This window comes from Tyto alba, unplaced genomic scaffold (genome assembly GCF_018691265.1).
Source record: "Tyto alba isolate M040663 unplaced genomic scaffold, T.alba_DEE_v4.0 Super-Scaffold_22, whole genome shotgun sequence".
Lineage (NCBI taxonomy): Eukaryota > Metazoa > Chordata > Aves > Strigiformes > Tytonidae > Tyto > Tyto alba.
Genome location: NW_024881296.1, coordinates 25,480,753 through 25,502,592, shown reverse-complemented (window position 1 = coordinate 25,502,592; position 21,840 = coordinate 25,480,753). Strand labels below are relative to the sequence as shown.

Sequence of the window (21,840 nt, the reverse complement as noted above, 5' to 3'; positions counted from 1 at the left end):
TGTAGAAACCTGAAGGCATTCAGGCAGTTATATCCATTCCTGCCGTGGTTATCCCAGGAGGGTCCCCTCTGGCTGTTTCAAGGCAGCAGCCAGCATCCCTCTGAAGTAGCCGCTACCCAGCCTGTTTAGCTCATTGCCAGCAGGAGGTCCAATTAACATTTTGCAATATTGGCAGTTCCATATGGAAACTACCATTCAGCCGCCTACATTTGAACTTCAACTTTTTCCTTTCATTTAATTAAAACACAATCAAGTCAATTAGTTCATGACAGAATTTCCCCAAAGTTAAACTCCAGATGTATGGCAAGGCAAAAGCATTCAGATGCCAATTCATTGTGCTGCTCGGAGGTAGATTATAGCGCTCCCATTTGTCAGTTTATCCACTGGGGATTAGTTGCATTTTTTCCCTTCCAAGTAGAAAATAAAAAGGGAGAAAGAAAAAAGACTCATCTTTCCATCTGGTACTGGTCAGGAAAAATTGGTATAACATTACAGAATTTGAGATATTTAGTGAAAATGACATTGATAGTGTCAGAATGACTTCTGATTTTTAATGATGATGTCAAACATTTTACCATGAAGTGTCTTGAATTTTTCCAGTAGGCTCCAGGAATAAACAGTTTACCATACTCTATAGCAGTCGATGACTTATTGTTCTTGTCACTAAATGGGGATAATCTGCAGCTGCATAAACGCGTTGATTTTGCTGGCATAAAATCCATGACTTCAAACTCTGTGCCCTTTGGCAAGACTGTATAGAAAATCATAGTATTGTCAGAAGAGGTTTTGAGGTTTCAGTAAACCAAGATGACTTTTGCAGCACATCCTTGCAGGGCAGCTGGGTGCAGTGAGAAAGAGAAAAAATAATTGTACTAGATAGCCAGTAGTTAATAAGCAGGGAAATCATTCAGTCCCAAATACACACATAAGGTAGCTTTGAACTGAGGCCATTGCATCTTCTGATGTATTTCTCAATTCATTTACAATTAGATGTGGCAATACCATGAGTCACCTGTATTCTGACAAAAAGATTATCCTCACGCTCTTTGAGGGTGATGTGGTGATACCATGGTAATACTGCAAGATACTCAATGCTACCGAAACAATTAGGTGCCAGTACTACCTCAGTACCTTGATATCGGTGGAGCACTTGGTTTGGTGCCTTTTCCCCTCTTGGCCATATTCCCCAGCAGTGGGGAAGAGGAGAGGCTGGAGGCAGACCTTTCCTTTGTCAGGCTGCTCTGCACCTCGCTGTATGACAGGGGTCCGGAGCAGAACTGCAGTGCAGGTGGGTGAGTCTTGGGAGGCGAGTGGGTGGCAGGAGGGATTGCGACGTGAAAGGTGCAGCACCCAGAGGGGTGGGGGAAGAACAGAACTTGCCGCTCTGCCGGTACTGTCTTGTACTTAACAGCCCCAATGTGAGAATGAATCTGATAAATATGTATCTCAGTGCTCTGGTAAGATTAGATCAGTTGTGGAGAATGGTGCTGGTGAGGGGAGTAGAGAGACAGAGGAAAGAAAAAGCGTTTCTGACTACTCATTCAGAAGGTTTAATAACATTGCAATCCTGTAGCACTTCTTTTTTTTTTTTAGTGTCAGAAAGATTCAAGTGATACTGTACATTCTCATCTAAAGTACAGTGACTGTCTTGCAGAAGGCCCATACTCATTGCATCACCCATGATATATATGAATCCCCACATCTTTGCAAATGAGTGAACTTAGCTACACAAGTACAGCATCACATTCCCCCTTCTCTTCTCTCTCTTGCTCATGGCTGAATAGCCACAGCCCACTCCTTGCCAAGCCCTGACATTTGCAGAGTTTGTAGGATTGTGCTGAAGACTACATCACTGAAGTGGCCCGGATCAAATATAACCTTTTAAAAATGGAAAGAGGGCGGGAAGGGGAGACATTTTTGGTCTGGATCATTCAGAGATCTACTTGTGATGAAACCCAATGAACAGTTGTATTTTTACAGCTGAAGGGATGGCATATCTTTTTAGGGTCAGGAATGAGCAGATGGAAGTGCAAAGAAGAAGCTTCCCAGGCTGTCTTCATCACCAAAGGCATTCTGCTGTGAAACTCCAGTATGAGATGCTGTTTTACATACAGAGAAGCAAAGTTTTCAGGTAGATTTAATGTCATGAATTATGGCATCTGTACCTTCAGAGCCAGGGAGCATCCGATCAGAGTTTCTCAGGCTCCCAATAGCACAACTTTTGACATACGCACCTAAATTCTGCCTTATTTCTTTTCTTGGATGCAGCCCTAAGTGCTTTTTACTCCAGGACCTCAAGAATCTCTGAGACGAGAATAAACTAATTAATATTCACTAATTAGCATTGATTCCAGTGTACTTGTTATCAGTGTGGAATGTCTGTAAGACTAAATTAAAATGATTCATGTTTTTCATATCATGTGTTGTTGGCCACACAACACAAAATTCCATTTAAAGCACCATTCAGATAGTAATTATTAAACAGCAATTTTATAAGACATTCCTGACTAGATTACAACAGTCTATCTAATAAACTCTCATTGGGACTAAATGTAAATGTGGACTAACTGAGAAAAACTCTTAAAACTATTCAGATTCAGTAAATGATTCTTCTACAGAAAAATCTTTTAGGTATACTGCTACTATAGCTAGCTACTTAATTACTCAGGTTTGACCTTTTTACATCATCAGTGACTCAAATTACTAGTAGTAAACTACAAGCAATGAATTTTGACCTGTTAACTATTAAAAAATGGTTCTACTAGGAAAATAATAGCATAAGGTCATCATGGTGTGGGGGGTTTCTTCCCACGTATCTTGTATTACTCCTCATATTCAGTCGTGAAGTTAGGTTCTTCTACTGGCTTTCTGGTTTCACAGCGAGGCTTCTGTATTCCATAGGGGATTGCACTCCATAGGCAGTGTATAAGCCTAGACAGAAGTGCAGTCCCTAATTTCAGGCAAGGCACCACCGCATGGTCCTTCTGCTGTCCCATGCCTCTCTCTTTCTGCAGAGCTGCTCGCTGCCTTTGGTGGTCTTCTCATCCCCACCTCTGACCTGGCTTCCGAGGGTCTGTAGTGTGGCGACCGGTTCATTTTAAGGGAGTCACAGCTTAAACCTCCCTAAATATCACCCTGTTCTTTAGGGGCCACAAATGAGGAGACCGGAGTTTTATACTCATGCAAGGGGTATATATAGCCAAGTCCTTACCAAAATCTTGGGGTTTTACGTTTAAAGTCCATTTACATGCCTTTCATCTATCTTATCTCTGTGTTATAGACCAGAAAATACTCAAGGAAAACACTTAAATAAAAGCTTTAAATTCTGATGCATCTGAATAACAGTAATTTATCCTGGTGAAGCTTTCCATCTCTCCGCTCCATCTCTCTGACAGTGCAGAATTTATTAAACATTTTACAGCATAACTCAGATTTATTGATTTAAATGTGTCATGGTTTAACCCCAGTCAGCAACTAAGCACCATGCAGCTGCTCACTCACTTGTCCCCTTCCCAGTAGGATGGAGAGGAGAATCAAAAAAATAATGCTCTATTTTTCATACAAATTTATCTCTGGTTTATCAAAAAAAAAAAAAAAAGCTCTATTTTTCATACAAATTTATCGCTGGTTTTAACTTCATAGGCTTCAGTGAAGTTATAAAATGGATATTTTTTTCCCAGTACTTTATTTCAAAACATTGGAAATAAAGTTTTTTGAACTCTGCATTACAGCAGCTTTCTCACAAAAAAAGATACTTTTTTTTAGCATCCTAGATCAATCTAAATTCTAGGACAAATATAGGACTCATTAAATGCCATTTGTCTGAGAAACAGAATAATAAGATTGCACCATGATGTTATGTGTCTGAATATGTATCTTTTTAGCAGCTAGGACACAGGACCAGGATTCAGGAAACCGTTTGGCAAACATAAAATTAAGCACTTAACAATTCTGTGCCTCATATTTTCCATCTGTAAAATGGGGACAGTGCTATTTCCTTCTTTGAATAGCACTTTCTGATTTAATGATCTATGATTATCATTATTACTGTTCAGAGTGGCATCAACTCTGTTCAGAATTGGTTATAATTAGAATGTTTAGATGAATGAAAGCAATTACAGAGCCCGTATGCCACAAACATTTAAGCCTGTGATTAATTTTATGTACGTAAGTAATCGCAGTTACTTCAGCGAAGCTGCTCACGTGAATAAAATTAAGCATATTTGAAGTGTTTGCAGGACCACGAATGGAAAGCTCTACGAAACCGTAGTTCTTAAATAGAAATAAACATAGTAGACCTCTCAGTGAAATTTCTGGGAAATTTATTTTAACTGTATGCTACAGCATGTTGTGGAATGAGTATTCATTTGGTTCGCAAAACTCGCTGCTACAGCCATTGATGATAAATATTGGCTTTTGTATCACTCAATATGTTTTTGCAGAAAAGTAATCCTTCTTTAAATTTTGGCTACAGCTCAAAAGGTTATTGTTAATATTGTTAAATACATTTAGTTAATAAGAAGCCTGACTCATGGCAGGCTGCACTGTGAATGACTGATTACCAGGGATATCAAACGGACCTATTTCCATTCCACTGCCAGAACAGTTATCTTTAGAGCTAGTTTAAGAAATGATTCGTTTCACTCAAAAGAAATAGTTTATGTTTTTACATTGCAAGGGTTTTTGTTTTCTATATGATGACAGCTAGTTATTCATCTTTACCAAGGACAGGGAAGACGTCACCCAAATATACGTTGAATGAAATTCTCCGGTAGCAATGGAAAACCACAGAACTGTGCAGACGTGCCAGATGCACGTTGTGAGAAGCAAGTTCTGGCCTGCTGCAGCCAAGGTGAAGCCCAGGGCTAGCTGGGGTGGGGACTGGCTTGTGACCACAGGCTGCAATCATGTGCCTTCGGCACAGAAAACACATGTTGCGGTCTGATAGTGGAGGAGTTTAGCTGTCGGGTACCATTTTGTTTTCCATCCTTCAGTTACCTTTACTTTTCCTGTTTATACAGTTGATGGTTTGGATAAGGCTTCAATCGCTAACTCAGATGGACCAGCCCCAGGATCCCAAACTCCCCCCTTCAAGAGGAAGGGCAAACTCTCCACTATTGGCAAAATTTTTAAACCTTGGAAATGGCGGAAGAAGAAGACTAGTGACAAATTCAGAGAAACGTCGGCAGGTATGTCTGTGGTCCTTTGGTGGCAAATACCAGAAAACACTGTAATGGCTTTGCAGAGTAATATTTGAAAATCTTGAAGCTTGTTAGATGGCAGGGATTATTTAGGCACGGTACTTGACATACAGAAAAACAGTTTAATCTTGGCAATGAAAAACCTAACCTTGTTCATCTTTTGTCCTGAATCTGTCACCAAAAATACACAGTTTATTTGTTTACTATACATTATATATTATATTCTTTTGATGTTGACAGTACTCTTTTTTTTTTAACTAAGAAACACTAGGCCCTATATTGCATATCCTCAGATAGGCTGGAAATGTCTCTCTGTTGTCATAATAGTCAGTGACTTGGATTATGAAACAAACCTTGCCTTCATGGGGACACAAGTTTGGTCTGTTCAGAGGGGAGAAGCAGACGTGGCCGTACCCAGCAGAAGAACGAGGATCAGCTTTGCGACCACTGCCTTCGTACAGGCTGCTCTGCCCCTTCACCTCACACTGGCAAGGCTTGAAGACAGGTCTGAAATAAAATGCTGTGACTGAATTATATTCCTTCTGAAAAAGAGGAATATTGAGGGCTGGGATCCAGTTAGCTAAACACGGCTGCATGGTGCCACCTGAGATGCTCTGGGGTGTCCTGGCTGCTCTTGCAGAAGGTTCTGCATCATATTTGTCATTCCTCTGCAGACATCTCCAAAACCCTAGGGCTTCTGAAGTGGCTATAGACACCCGCGTTAGGAAACTGAATGCCACCCTGCATATATGTGTGTGTGTCTTTGTGTGTCACAGCTCTGGCCAAGCTTTCTCCAGAAAAATCCCAAAGTTCTGTTTTGGGATTCCAACATTTGATGCTGTGCTTTTCTAGACTTGAGTCTAATCAGAGTCCAGTGAGCATCTATGAGCTCTTCAGATTCATTACCACAGTGCAAGCCCTCTATCCACAGTTTTCCATGGCTCTAAGCAATAAACACAATACTAATCTCATTAAGTGTCCTCAGTAGACTCTTCTGAACCCTCAGGAGTACACTGCTGGACATTTTAAACCCATAACAACCCTTAACAATTGCAGAAATGAACTCTTATGTTTTGTAGTATAACTTCTAAAACGTGCTTTATTTACACAAAAGGCAAAAAGAAGCCATCTTCTCTGGTGTCTTCATCACTCCAGATATCAGCTGAAGTTTTAGACAACCTTTCTCAGATCTTCAAATCATTCTCTCAGTCTCTCCTTTTTATTTTTTTTTAATTTTCCTGGGTACCCTGCAACAAAACCCCCACAATTTCTTCCACTACTGCAATCAAAGACATCCCCTCGCTCTGATATCTCATTCATTGTTTCCAGTTTCCTTCAGCTTCTCCAGTACTTTTATCATATTCCTAGAGAAAAATTATTTCTACTTAATGACTCCTGAATGTTCTGCAGCTACTGTTGAACAGGTATGTGATTTTATATGCAGTGAATTCTTCAGAGTAATCACTGTTCATAAGCTGTGTATACAGAGATTCCCCAAACTGTCACAACTTATTAGCATGTGTTAAATTGTTATGCCATTAAATAATAATGCATGTGTCATTTTGCAGTTAATTTTTACAAATTAATATCTGGTAAATTCATGTTAAATACAGTATTTCTTAAGTTGTACTCTCTCTCTTTAGAGGGCCTTAAACCAGTGTTACAAGCACAACACATCAATTCTTATAATACCAAGGCAAAGCATGTGTTCTTATTTCTTTCACAAGAGGAAGAAATTAGGCACAGAGAAATTAAGGTCAATATTTCCAAAAGTGCCTCCTTAGTTACTTGCTTGTACTTAATTTGCCTGTCTTGTTTATGATGATGTGGTCCCTCATGTCCTTTCCGGGGTGTGGAGAACCCACAGTTCCCATTGGCACTGACTTCAGATGGAGTTATTCAAGACAATTTATCTCAAGGTGAGCCCCTGAAAAATGGAGGTACCTAACAGTAGATGTAATGGACAGAAAACATTAATAATCTTAAAACTGTCATGAAAATAAAGCTTTAAAATTATGCTATAGTTACAAATAAGCAAACTTTGGGTCACAAAATACCTTTTTCAGGTGCCATACTGCTACATTAGTTGGTGATAAGGGCTGTTCCTTCTCTCCCTGAACCTTGCTGCATTTCTATACCTAGCCATCAGAGCTAAGGTACTGTTAACATTACAGCAGTGTGTGATGTTTTACATTCTGAGTCAGATTTTGCTACTGTGTGCTCCCAGTGCATAGCTGTATTTATTACTCTTAAGAAAGAGGTAATTATTGGGAAGCAGTGTCCGTCATAACTACCTCACAACTAATTTTCAAGTGATAATTTGTCTTCCCAGTTCTCTCAGCTGTGTTTACTTCCACTGCTTCATGCATACTGGCAACAGTTTTGTGATGAACAGATCACAAACCTGATCCAGCTAAAAAAAAATCCAGTGAAACATAAGAAGAAGTAGTTTTTACTCTTTTGTGAAGGTTACTGCTTGGATTTGCATCCTAGCGTTGTGATTACTATCAAGAAAGCATGCTGAAACAGAGAGGAAAACCAGACCCACTGTTTTGGATGACTTCTTAAAATTTAGACAAGCTGATTTTTTTCATTTCGGTTGTGGTTTTAAAGCACTGCTTTTCATGTCTGGAAACTAAAAGAGTAATATAGACTTTGTTGCCTTTTTTTCAAAGTTAAAGCTTTATTTTGTGATCAATCTTTTATTGAAAATGGAGAGCACCAGTCCGCAAACAGAAATCCAGAAAAGTTAGGAGAATTTGCATTACAAATTGGCAGGAGAACAACACTTTATAAGACTTTTAAATATAAAGTTCTTTGTGGCTAAAAAAGCAACTAGCGCAATTGATTCAATAAGTGCTTAATGTATCTTGTGTATCTAGAAGTATCATCTTCTATATAGACTTTTCAATTACTGTGAAAAACTTCATTTTTCACTTCATTGTTTAGCTAGTGTCCTGCTAGATAGCCATGCAGTACATACCAAGCTTTTAGACAGTAAAAACTGCCATTATATTTAATAACATAACGTAAACCACCTAATAAAACACAAAACCATTCTAGTGCTCTGAATTATATAAACTACAATATTTCAGTGCCTATATAGTTTGTGAAGAGTAAATATGTAAAATTTAGTGCATGTCTTGGTGAACAGAATTTAAGATGTTATACAGGAGGTTTGGGAACTTCTGATATTTTTTCATTATTTGGTAGATTGTTTTTTTTTTTCTATAAAGAGTACATATTGTCTATTTTTAATGAGGTTCTGCTTATCCATCCTGCTATGTTATAAAATTTGATTTCGTTAGAAATTACACATATGTAGTGACATAAGGAATTAATTTCAGGTTTTCAAAACTTTTCTATTATTTTGTACATTCAATATATCAACTTGTATTCATATGTCCCAGTTTACATGCATTTCATCAACCATCACAATATTTAGTGCTTTTTTTTTTTTTTTTGCCTTAAAGAGAAACTCTTAAGAGCTATGTAAATCTGAAAATCTTGACTTTTACCTCAAAAATAGCAAGACTGGCTCTCTAGGCTGGGGAGTTGAAAAGCAAATCTAGATGATACAAGTTGTAAGAGTTCTAAAAATACATGAAAGATTCCAAAGTTATTTTCCCCCTAAATTTCATATGAGAGTTTTACCCCTTGTAACTCTCTAATATGTAGCCTACAAATTCAGGCATTTGACTATACGAAAGTGGCCCAGGAATAGTTCCCAGAGCTTTTACGTTGAGAAGGAAGAATGTATCCAAGTATCGACTAATCTCCACAGAGTGAAGATTTGGAGTAGCTCTTCAAGGCAAATATATTCCAGTCTTGCTTAGGTGTTATTGATTTTTACCCTCCTATCTTCATATATGTGTCCTCCCACGCCTGGCTGTACTTGCGGACCTGCTCCAGCAGCCTGCTGTGAGCTAGACAATACCGTTCATTCATGCTGGTTGCCCAGTAGTAGTACTAGTAGTGCTCAGAGGAGTGGACCAGAGTAAGTCATTTATGTGTTGACTTCCAGAGCCCTCCTGCAGTTCCTCCTCTGTCTCAGCCAGCAATGCAGATGTCCTCTCCAAGTATTTCCATATAGGGAATAATAGGGATAAATTGCACTGTTCTACAGCACTAAGGGTAAGGGTTGTGTTTAAAGAAATCCCAGAAACAGACAGGGTTCCGGCCCCAGCTGCACCATGAGTAAGCTATAGCTTTTCACTGCAAATCACGTTAGCTTGCAGTGAAAGCAAACCTCTACATGCTGCAGACTATTTCACTGTCAGGAAGCCCCCGAGCTATAGGGAGATATTACTTTGCTTTTAAACTCTATGTATTTAAGTTATGGAATCACTTAGTTTGTGTATGTGCTTCATGTGAAGCTGGAATTTGGAGTCAAAAGTAGTTTGGATGGCATTCATCCTACCTCAGATGGTAGTTTCAGGAGAGAAAAAAAAAAAAAGTTATCCCTATATTTCTTGAGGAAACAGACCCAGGACCAATGGAGACTGAGAAGATGCATTTACTTTGCAAGCTGCCCCTTGTTGCATGCCAACTGACACAGGAGAAGGAACTTGCTTATCTAACTTGAGAAAAAAAAAATGGGAAAACATTTATACAAAATAAAAAACCTACAGGAAATCCTCTTCCTCAGGGTACTCAGTCAGAGATGTATGTACACATACAGAACAGAGGCTGTGTGTATATGTATGTGTGCATACGTGCATCCTACATGCAAGAAGCCCATTTCCTGGCCTGAGACCAGAGGAGACAGTACAATGATCATCACATTTATTGCCTGTTCTCTTAACAGTGCTACAACTTGATAAATCTGTACACAGCTGAAGAAAGAGTTTCTTCTAAGACAGAATGCAGGCTATTGAAAAGAACTCCTATTGCTTTCTCTGGGTTTTCAGTAGGCTTTTTGAAATAGGTTCTTGCTACAGCCTTGCCAGGACATGGACCATGCAGTGCTTTCACAAAATCTCACATGACTCTCTTATGCTAGCAACTGAAAGATGTTCATAAACAGCAAATACCACAAACATCAAAAAAAGATGGAGGACTGGATGTGGAAGAATTTGTGCCGATGTGGGAATGATGATTGGAATTTTTTCCCTTAGCAACATATTTTCCATGCTGTACCTTAGAAAATCTGTTCTCTGGGCACTGATTGTATACTTTCTGCCTAGAGGGCTTTCAAATTTAAGTAAAAACAAACAGAAAATGGCATCATCTCAAGGGTTTCTTCTCTCTGCAATGTTTTGCTATGAAGGAAAAGAAGGCAGCAGTTTGTGTCTTGGCACAAAGTTGATGCCACTTCAAAGCTCCACTGTAAGAGTATGTGCAGACAGGGAGCAGAGGGCAATTTTAGCTCTTACTAGGTCAGAGAAAAAACAAAAAATCGGAATTCTCTCAAGCTTCTCTTGGAAGAGCAAAACTGAAGACTGGAGAATATCCAGAATCTCACAGCACTCTCTGAGTCAGAGAACGGGATTTAAGACTGATTGAGGTTTGTAGCTGCTGAATATCACTAAGCAGTCTCTAAGGAGTCAGGAGACTGAACTATTTCTAAGGTGACAAATAGTGATACCCATCCCAGGTGATTCAAGTGGATGATGACTGTTTCTACAGTTGTCTGTGCCATTAGCTCAGCAGCAGATGGCCAATACTCATAGCTTCACTTCTGTTAATTAGATATTTTGAACCATAAGTAGGCGATTCAACTAGAATTCCTATGCTTTGGGTTGTTTGTTTGTTTGTTTGATCACAATTTGAATGTGTGAAATTACACCTGAAAAGGTACCTTAAATTAAACACTTAACAAATGTCAGCATGTTTGATAATATGACTTTATCTTTCTGTGCTATAACTTGCCTATCTGTACAGTGATGATAACACCTTTGCCTCTCACATGGGCATCAAGGAGAAGAACACATTGTCTTTGGTTCCCGCAGTTGTTGAGGTGACATCTGGGAAAACTAGGAGTTTCCTGTTCAAAATAAGGTTTAGTTTGTTTCATAAATGAGTTCTGGGCCATAGAGTGAAAGGCAAGGTTAAAAATTTAGGCAAAGAAACAGTTCATTGAACACAGTGCAATCTGTATCCTAAATGAGGCAGGGATGGCAAAAGTAAAACATATAACAAGCAAATAAAAGCTGTACCATGTGGACATCCATCAACCTTCATTCAAACATTTCTGAATGCTTGACTTTGTAACTCTCTTATTTTAAGAGAATTTACTGAAACATAACAGTAGTTAAATGTAATTAACACAGCTGAGTAGTTTGAGACCCTTAAAGCTCAGTGCATTTGGGCTGTGATAATCAAAGTACTTGACTATGTAAATGTGAAATGTATTGCATAGTTCAAAGTCTGTAAGAAGAAATAAATTATAATGATGAGTCCACCCTGGCTAAATAGCACACAGTATAAGTTCGTAAGTAGACAGGCTACTCATTCCTCTTAATCAAGGGGACACATTTTTGGTCACTTTGATTTAGATTCTGCCTTTTTCTTTGTAGGAATTAAAATTATTATATTCATAGTGAATACTAGCATGATTTCTAATGTTCTTTCCATGGGCCAAATAATATTTTAAATAAATTATCTTTTCAAGCTGAATTAACTGAGCTTAATCAGTTTACATAAAAACACCACTCATGGCTAGCATTTTAGATGATGAAGGATTGAGGCTTAAGCTTCTTATCTGTTCATAAATTTTCTAATCTGTGAAATGGAGATAGTTATGTCTATGTCTAAGGGATGTTATGAAACCTATGTAATGTTAGTAGAATGCTTTGAGGTCTTCTGGTAAAAATGTATGGAGTTAGTGTCTTTTAATGCCAATTGACATTTTCTGTGATAATTAATTCGATACAGTTGTTAATTCAGTGTTTTAGAACTGAAAAAATACATCGTCCTGAAAACTAGAGAGATACATTGATGGGGGGTCTGATTCAATGTTCTTGAACTTGATGGAAAGAGGGTTATTGTTTTCAAGTGGTATTGGATTAAGTCCCACAAGTAAATATATGAGAGATCATCTCATGTCACTGTCCCCAAGAAAACAGATGTAAATAGGAAGCAGAGAGGAAAAATTGTAGGAAGTAAATAATACTTGTAAAGTTAAAATAATAATAACAACAATATAATAACAATAATAACAATAACAACAACAACAACAATAATAATAATAATCATAATAATAATTTATATTGCCAGCAACAAAACAGGTATAAAGTATGTGTGTAAAGTGTTCGTCCGTGGTGTCTATGTCAAAGAAGATTTCAATGTGCTCATAAATACATCTGCTTTCTGGAAAGATTAAGACCCTCCATCCCACATAATCCTCTGACTTCATGGCTCTCCATCTCTTTTAAAGCAGTCTTTGTGGGACCAGGTGTTCACCTACATGAAAAACTCTTTGCAAGGATAGGGCACACTGCTGTGCTTTGTTTGCCAGGCCAACATGTGACACACAGCTGCAAGGCATATACCTTAAAAAATAATGGGGAAAAACTGGAACAGCTCCTGAGTAATTTAGAGTTGGGACTCGAGGCAGTCTAACCTGGTCTGAGTTCGGGCAACCACACTCTCCCCAAGGAGGCTGTCTTATATTGAGAGTCCGCAGCCACACTCCTGGGCTCCTTTATATTGTCAAATGTGATTTGAACACCGCCAAGGTGTGACCTTTACTGGACAGATCTCACAAAGTACCTGAGTATATAAACACAGACCTAATGCCAACTTACATGTTTTTGAGCCAGTACTGTTTGCATTCACAAGCTGTTGATCTCACAGGGGTGGGTAGCTTGAACAGGGCTGGTCAGAATGGTTACTGCCCCCAGTTCTTCTGCCAGGAGTTGGTGCTATTTGGGCAGGGAAATGTATCCCATGTGGAGCAGTTGCTGAAGTCGTGCACTTTGAAGTGTGAGAAATGAACCCAGTGCTGTAAATTTAAGAAGTGCAGAATCTGCTTCATCTGCTATTCAGCCATCCCCTTCCCTGGCGGTGAAGGGGAGTGGGACACCATGACCAGTGATGCCGTCTGGCATCTGACGTCAGCCAGCCTGGTTGTGAGCAGCCGGAGCTGCCTGCTGCCTGGAAAGACATTTTGCTATGCACGGAGGGTAAGCTAAACTGCCTCTCTCCATACCTTCACAGGAACTGTCACTTCACTGTATGGCTGTTCACTCCAGCTGGGCTGGTGCAAGTGAGATTGACAATACTTCTTGCAGTATTTAATCTGCATACAACAATTAGACTGGCCCTAGAGAGTGTTTGAATTAGTTGATGAGATAAATAACCTTATCCCATAGCATTAATAGGATGAAGTCCAGCACAGCTGAAGCTTTGCTGCATGCCCCCAGTTTGAGCTCCAAACCCCACTTGGGTTTTGCTGTCTGTATGTAAATAGAATCAGGATGGGAGATTAACTTTTCCTAACAGTGAAGACAGGATTTTGAGTGATGCTCACGTTTTTGGCACCGTGGTTCCACAGATCATTACAGTGGCCTCTCAGATGACTGAGCAAAATTGCATTGGTTTGGGGGAGAGGTGCAGTGGAGAGCTATTCTATTTTGCCATCTGTAAAAGCTTTTTCCTATAAAATTATTTAGCATTTTTCCCATGGGAAATAAATACAATAATTAAAATGCTTCATGTCACAGTCTTTTTTTCTGTGTTGTGTGCTGCTTTCTGGTTTTAACCTAAAAACAGGATGCTGTTTTTTCCATGAAAGCCAACCAGGCTGGATGAGGATGTTACTCTCTTAGAAAACTGCTTTCTAGCTTCTGTTTAAGGGTTTGCTTTTTTTTTTCCTTTAAAACTGCGTGTCACAAAGGCTACCCTGTGAGTTGCTTGCTCTGATCAGGATTTGTCTCTCTCAACTCAAAGCATCTACAAAGCAGATGGAAGTATCTCCAGCTGAACTAGTCAAGCCAGTCAGTGGTAAAGAGGTGCTTTTACATGTTAAAATGCCTGTGCTATGATGAGTTCAGTTTCACTCTGGAAGTACCTTTTTCCACTGACTGTACAAGAAGTCTCATGGAGCCTTGCTCAGCTGGAAATACTGAATCATATGGAGCCCCACCTTCTGTGTCTGAAATTGTGGGACAGTATTTTCAGAGAGCATCCATGAAAACCTAGACCACTTCTTCAGAATGAGAGGAAACAAGATTTCTCAGGGTTTCTGTAAAATAAAAATCTTTTTCTACATTTTTCACAAGCATTGGCAGTACGAGAATAAATCTATTCTTAACTGTGCTTTTTCTTTAGTGTTGGAAAGGAAGATTTCGACAAGACAAAGCAGAGAGGAGCTGATAAGAAGGGGAGTGCTGAAGGAAATGCCCGAGCAAGGTGATAACATGTTAACTAGAATTTAGCTCCTAAAGTGCTAAACATGGATGGTAAAGCCACTATTGCATTGTTTCCATGTAGTATAAATAGGTACGAGGAGACAAAGCTGTGGAGTGTGAGAGAGGTAGTTTGGGCAAGACGACAAAGAACTACAAATTTGGAGTCAAGAGATTTGTGTTCTGTAACTGCTTCTGACATAGGTACACCATCTGACTTCCAGTCATATTCTTAAGTACTTTGTTTCTCCCTGGAAATAACGTGACTTCTGTGGTTTCTACATATTGTTTGTCAGAATTTTTTTGAGTTAGTGATTAACCTATTTTTTGAGTCTAGGTCTGCTGTCTAAAGCAGCTGGAGTACAATATGAGAAATTTTGACTGAAAAACTAGAGGCTTTGGGACCACAAGCAAATCAATAGCATCCATTTCAGGTATCAAAAAGTACCAGTGCTGGGATCGTACAGATCCTACCGCTATCACATAGACCACATTCACAAGTGACACAAACATAAAACTGTGGGGAAGACACCACTTGTTTCAAAATGCTGTAACGTTTAGCAACTGATATTAACCAGAATTTGTGTTTCAAAAAGCATGAGTAAACCATGGTTAACACCTCTGTGCTACATCTGATTGTGTTTCTAGTGGTATTCTTTCTAATATTCTTGATCTTCTGTAAGTCTAGATCAAATAAAAGTTAAGTGAGTAAAATAATTTTCCAAAGCTTAAAATTAAACCATTTGTCATTTTATCAAGGAGTCTAAGAACTCTGTGATTTCCAAAAACATTTTTCTCCTAGAAATTGTGTTACTCTGAGCTGAAGAGTCATGAAAGTATCAATGTGTATGGTTCATATGGTACACATTGGTATTTAGAAGTAAAGGGCTTGTTTGTTGACATGTGACATCACTTGTCTTTATACTGTTTTGTGAATTACCAGACTATGACACGCAGCATAGCTGGCTACTGAACTTGTCTCTGCTACTGTCTTTGACTTAAAACAAGACATATAAACTCCCCATACCTCAGTTTGTCCATCTGTGAATTTGTTACAGTTTTTGCTACATGTTTTACTGGGGAGCTGCCTGACTCTGTCCATTGATGGTTGTAAATTGCATTTAAACTGCTGGGACGGTTAATGAAATGTGTTAATGTTTCAGGTTGGTTACAAACAGTCTGAACGTAACTACTATAATTTGTGCTAAAAGTATGTATGCTTTGGTCACCAGTGTCCTTGACCCTCTGTTCCGTTCTTAAAAGGGGATGGGACTCTGGATCCCTGAAAGAGATTGAGCAAGTGAGAAAAGGATGTAAAGATAAACAATTTTCTCCCCTTCCTCCCACCTTAAGAAGGCCATTGATCCAGTCTGTGTTGCCTTCATCACGTTGTGCTTCATGTCTGATGAAAATTACAATTTTGAAGGAGCATTTTGAAAGAATATGGGATTGGTTTGAAGGTGCTAAAAATGGAGATACAGGAAAGACAGTGGTTGAGCAGTGTGAAGGTAGTTAGAAGGAATGACTATGGAGATGAAAGCTAGATGAGGAAATTATATGGAATCTTGAAACATGAGAGGTAAGAAAGGTGAAGAAGTGACAGTGTTTCACATGGAATGAAGAAGAATGAAGTGTAAAGTGGCAAGTGCCACTTGGAGGCAGGAGGTGTTTGTAGAACCATGACATAAGACACGAAAATGCCACATGTGGAGGCAGAGAGGGAAGGATGGATTTATGACATCTGGGAGAGACAAGCTGAAGAAACTGAATGTTGCAGTAAGGTAAGAAGGAAGCCTTGTGCAACTGTCAGCTATAGTGAATGAGACAAGTGTAAGAAGGCAGAAGTTAGTTTTTACACATCAAGTTGAAGTTAGTGTGTGGGTGAGAATGAAACCATGGAGCACCCCAAGGTGGTAAGAGAGAAGCTGCATAATTGTGTTGAAACCAGGGAAGTGTCCAACATCCAGGTGTTATAGCATACAGCAAGGAAGAGGAGGAGGAGAAGAGAGCAGAATTATCACAATTAATGAAGAATCAACAGGAGGAACGAGAAGAGATGCCAGGTAGATTTGCATAATTTTTGAATGGACAGCAAGAGAATCCTGCAGAAGGAAAGCAGTCATCTACGTGAACTGCAAGTGGGGTGTGAGCAACATAAGGATAACGAGCCTTAGAAATGACCAGAGAAGAAAACCAGCAGCATTTTTAAAATGCATGGAACACAGAACAGAAATCAGTAAATAAAAGAGAGAAAGCTGTGAGCCAACCAGAGTATGTAGCACTTTTCAGGAATATAGGAAAGAGAAAGAAATTTTTTTCAGGATTAAAAAAAACCCCTCAGAGCTGAGATAGTCTGGGTAAGTGAGTAAAATATCATCAGAGCTGGGAAAGAATTTGAATTGCAGGATTTAAAAATTATATGGTACGTGATACAGGAGGACTTCACCTTGGTTCTTAAGACTGGATAATGACTTTGTGACCTTTTCTATTCATTAACTGGGCACACGTATTCTGAGGACTTCTGTCTGAATTCCTGGCTGATTTATCTACTGGGATGCACAGCAGTAGTCCTGCAACCCTGCCCTCTAATTGCCCAGATCTGGGTCATGTTGGAACATGTTGCAGCTCCATTGTGGTCCACACACACGTTTCTTTGCTGTGTAAAGCAAGATGCAGGGAGGAAGACAGTGGGATGCTAATGTGTACAGACATGAAGCTGGACCTGAAAACCAACTGCTGCAGAAGTGTTCACCCAAAGAACAGGGAAGCCTGTAGAGTTCCTTTACAGAGTTACTTTTCAGAGCAGATCTGCAGCCTGGTGTTTCCCATTTCAGTAAGTCTTTCTGCTTTGCTTCCATGGAAACTTGAAAGGAGAGGTATGCTGTGTGTTATCAATAGATGCTAAGGAAGCAGTTAAACTAGACAATAGCTTTTTAATTTTCATTTCAGATGGTGATGTAACAGTAAATTTTGAAACTTCAAATGGACACACCATAGCCATTGGTGAAGAAACCATACAGGAAGAAAATGTGGTGAAAGCCAGTGGAAATAGTGGTACTTTATCAGAGAAAGCGTCATCATTGGAAGGAAAAAAAGAAGATCAAAAAGGTAAATGAACACATTCTTCACAAATAGTTTTTTTGCCTAATCAAAATATTAACATGTTCTTCCATTAGCACCAATACATGTTGTGAATTCTGTTCTGCCACAAGGATGCCAGCAGAACCTGCCGAGAAGATAGGACTTGTGAAACAGCGGTATTTCATCACTGGTAGGCGTGCCTTTTACTGCGGATATAGTAAGGTCACAAAGACAAGCATGGTCTGATCATGAAAATGCATGCAGAGACACTCAGTTTCTAAATTCAATGTGAGCCTTTCCTTGTAGCCATGGGCAAGCTTTGGTTTCAGGTTTTCCGTTTGTGAAAGAAGACACTTAAGTGCATATGCATCACCTTGCCGTATCATCATAGAAGTGGCTCATGGGCTGAATGTTCAGAAGTGTTTAAGCCACTTAAAAAACATGTAGCATTTTGAAAGTAACTTCAGCAACTCATTCCAATGGGTTTTCATTAAATCTGAAACACTTGCAGTCTAGCTCTTCAGAAGTATTCAAGGGGCTATATCACTACCGCAGACTGAACCCAGGTCATTTATGGAAAAAGTCCTTTATGACTAGGATTTTCTATAGATGAACCACAGTAAATACTTCTAAGTATTTATCAGTCCCAGAGACCATATTAATTTTGTTACCTTCACTCAGATCTACCTTGGTAACAAGACTTTGACTGAGTAAGGGAAAATAAAGATTAATGTGAAATCACAGGATTTGGACCAGTTTTGTTTTCTTTCTCTAGCATCTTGAATAAGGCACCACTTCTTTTCCCTGTCAAAAAGTGTTTTTAAATAGTATTCCATTTATTGGATTTTCCTAGAGGAAAGAGCAAGGATACAAAAGATCAAGAACTTCATGGCTGGCTGTTAAACTTAGCAGCCTTTCCAGTGTCTTCTAGTAACCACTATCTAGTGTTGAATGAGCCTCTGGAGGTGGAGGCAGTCAGTTCAGCTAACATAAAAATTTGAATTTTTCTCTGAGCTATGTAAATCACTTGACTATGTAAAAAGTGGCTGGATATCTAAGGAGAATTGCCTTATGAGATTTCTGGTACTTCCTGTCTCCCAACAAGACAGAAATACAAGATTAGCCTTCTTCATGACGTTTAAATACATCTATCTTTTGGTGCCAGCTAGAACCAGATGTGTATTGGGTCAGAGGAAAAGTTATAAAAGCCATGGAAAACTCCTTTAAAATGGCTCAGGTTAACTTTGGAGTTACATCAGGCCACTTATTATTTTATGCATCCCTAAATACAGCCTTTTGGAACTGTCTGGTCTTAGAAGTTTTCCTAAGGTTCGGGTTTTTTTCAGAAATGCACGTTTCTAAGTATGTTGAAGTCCCCTCTAGCTGACTTTGCAGAATGTAGAATTCCAATGAAGCAGGAAAGATTCAGTATCTATTTTAAACACATGATTACACTGTGCATCCCTTATACATTGTGTTGACCTTACAGATAGAAATTAAAAATTATTGTTGTACAGGAGTAGACTCAGTACAGGGGAATATATAGCTATCACTTCAGTCCCTCTCAGAAATTAGGTGTGTATGGAGGAGGGAGAAGGAAAACAAAAAATGAGCAAACTTGGTATTCTAGACTTCTTAGATTATCAATATGACCATAGAGAAGATGCAAAACACTTCAACTATACTTCTCTCTTACATCTAAACATGAAGTTCTTCTACGTGTAAACATCTTGAATCCCCTGAAATGGAGAAAAATAGATTTATTGCAGACAAATAGTCTGCCCAAAAAAGGTGTTAAGGATCAATTCCACAGATCAGCAGCAGTGTTACACAGTGCAAATCCAATACAACTCACTGGATAGTCATTGTGAATACACTTCAGTTATTCTTTTATTTAAAGCACAATGTGCTTACTTTAAGCAAGAAGGTGACCCAGTCTGTTAAACTCAGTGGAAAAGGCCCAATGCATCTCACAGAAGCACCTCACCTGATAGATTAATCCTCAGTGATGTTTTTGTGGCAGATTCAGTAGATAAGCGTTTGCACCCACACACACTGGCAGGGTGAGGAATTAACAACCACAGAGTGGAGATTTGCTCATGCCCACAAAGCATCAAAATCAGAGCTGAAGCAGGAACACCTAGCTCACTGTCTTCTGCTCCAAACATAAAACATGCTGGTGCTTCAGATCACAACCCTCCGTCATGAGAACTGTATAGTGAGATAGGTGGAGTGAATACTAGCTGGACAATCAGGAGTAATGGGTGCAAGGAGTTCATCTTTAGTGAGGCTAATGATAGGCTTTTTAGAGTAATGAACTCTTATGTGTAAATCTTGAAGGAAGTTATATGCACTTTCCATGTTTAGAAGACCTGAAGACGGAATTAATTTCTGCTGTTTAGTAGCACAATGTTCCAACTTCGGCTGATTCAAAATGTTCCAAAAAAAGGCATCTTAGCCCCTGAAAGTTATGAGGTCACTTTAAAACGCCTTTATGAAATGGTGGTGGTCTTTACTTGCTCTCTTGTTGAAGTGGGTCTTGTAAATGGCCTTCTTATATAAATATGATGATGACTGCTGGAGCTGGAAGCTTAAAAAGAATAAGTGATACAGGCACACTGTGATAATATGATGAGAGTTGGCAGCAACATGTGGTATAATGTGGAATATGTTAGGAGTTAAAAGAAGCTAAAGGAAAAAAGTTGTTTCAGCATGAGCCACAGAAATACAGTATCAACAGGGCAAACAATAAGCTCAGCCATGCAATGTAAAAACGAGTTAAGCAGAAGTGAGTGAAGAAGACAACCCAGAGAAGCTGTTCCCTGTTCTTTGCTGCCGGCCAGTTCCAGAAACCGTGTACCCATCTGCTGCCTGTCAGCTCACAGGTGCCTTTCATATTTGGTGAAAAAATTCCCTTTGGCAATTTAATAGTGTAACTGTTACTGTTTGTAGTAATGATGAGATGTCAGTCATCCAAGCGGGGTGTTTAAAATTGAAATTTCTCCTTTATGGCAGGATAATAAGAAGCTGGTGACAGTTTTACATAAAACAGGTAATTGATGGATAAAGCTTTGCAGATGAGAAATCAGAGAAATCTTTTGTTGCGGTTTAGGCAAACCACAACATCTTTTTTCCTAGATCATTTCTTCACATTATGTTTTTACTGGGCTGAGTTCTGAATTCTTTTGTTTTGTTTTGTTTTGACTGAGAAAAGTCACTAGCTTCTTTTGCAGAAAATGAAGAGCTAACCTGTAGCCACTCTCTGTGAGCAGCCTGGAAGGGACAGGGAGCAGCAAGCGGACAGGCAGCATGTCAGCACGCCCTGGCTGTCTGGGCAGCAGGCCGACCCGAACCGTCGTGCCGGGGCCCCTGACCTGTGGCACTTGGCTGCCGTGGCCCCCGCAGACCCTGGCGCTCCAGGCTCCTGGCGGGGTATGAGCATTGCAAAGGGGATCCAAGGAGTCCCTCTGCCTCCTGCCCCCCACAGCAGTGTCGAGGAAGACCAAAAGCCACATCAGTAGAATAGGTGTTAAAATAGTCGCTGTTTGCCTCCCTAGGTATAGGGACATAGCATGCTGACACAGCATGCGTGCTGCACATTGTAAAACCAGCTGGTACTGTGTCAGAGCTGCTTTTCTCCTTTCCACCCTCCCAGGCTGTCTCTGGTACACAGATGTACCAGAGAACCCTGAGTTTGAGTCCGAGTTCAGTTTGTAAACATAGGTCTTACTCATTTTTATCACAGCAATCGTGATTCTGGTAGATACTTCCATCTTTCATTGTTAGCTTGGGCTTGAAGAAGTGAAAGACTCAGCAGCCATTAGCAAGATACTGCCAGGAAAAAAGTAATAAGTTTCGTTTTGCATACCATCAGTCAGGTGTGTTAGATGCTGCTTTGATAAATAATTACATTTCAGGAAGCCAGAGCTCTGTTGCGGGTACTGTGGGTGTTGTGGGTGACATGGAACATAAGTTTCTGAAACGTTCTTATGCCATTTATAGCAGACTGATCCTCTCAGGTTTTCTCCCGTCTTTCAGTGAAGGAAACAGTTTGTAGTCCTGTTTCCAAATGAATTAATTGGATACATGCACATAATGTTTTTTCCCCACAGGATAACTAACATGAGAGCTGTCAAAGGTTCCAGATCTTAGTATGTTGGGTTCAGAGGTTCTTTCCTCTATACTTTGTCTGCTCTACCTTAAATCTT

The 21,840-nt window shown here is 39.5% G+C and overlaps 1 protein-coding gene across 4 annotated transcripts in view; it reads left to right on the top strand.

The window, feature by feature from the left end:
• PHACTR2 (phosphatase and actin regulator 2) overlaps window positions 1-21,840 on the top strand; it is a 143,734-nt gene that overhangs the window by 86,406 nt on the left and 35,488 nt on the right. For all 4 annotated transcript variants that reach the window (XM_032983179.2, XM_032983181.2, XM_032983180.2 and 1 more), the window contains exons 2-4: window positions 5,022-5,189; window positions 14,475-14,555; window positions 17,501-17,659. In XM_032983179.2, the coding sequence (XP_032839070.2) occupies window positions 5,022-5,189; window positions 14,475-14,555; window positions 17,501-17,659 (408 nt within the window). The remainder of the gene's footprint in view (window positions 1-5,021; window positions 5,190-14,474; window positions 14,556-17,500; window positions 17,660-21,840) is intronic.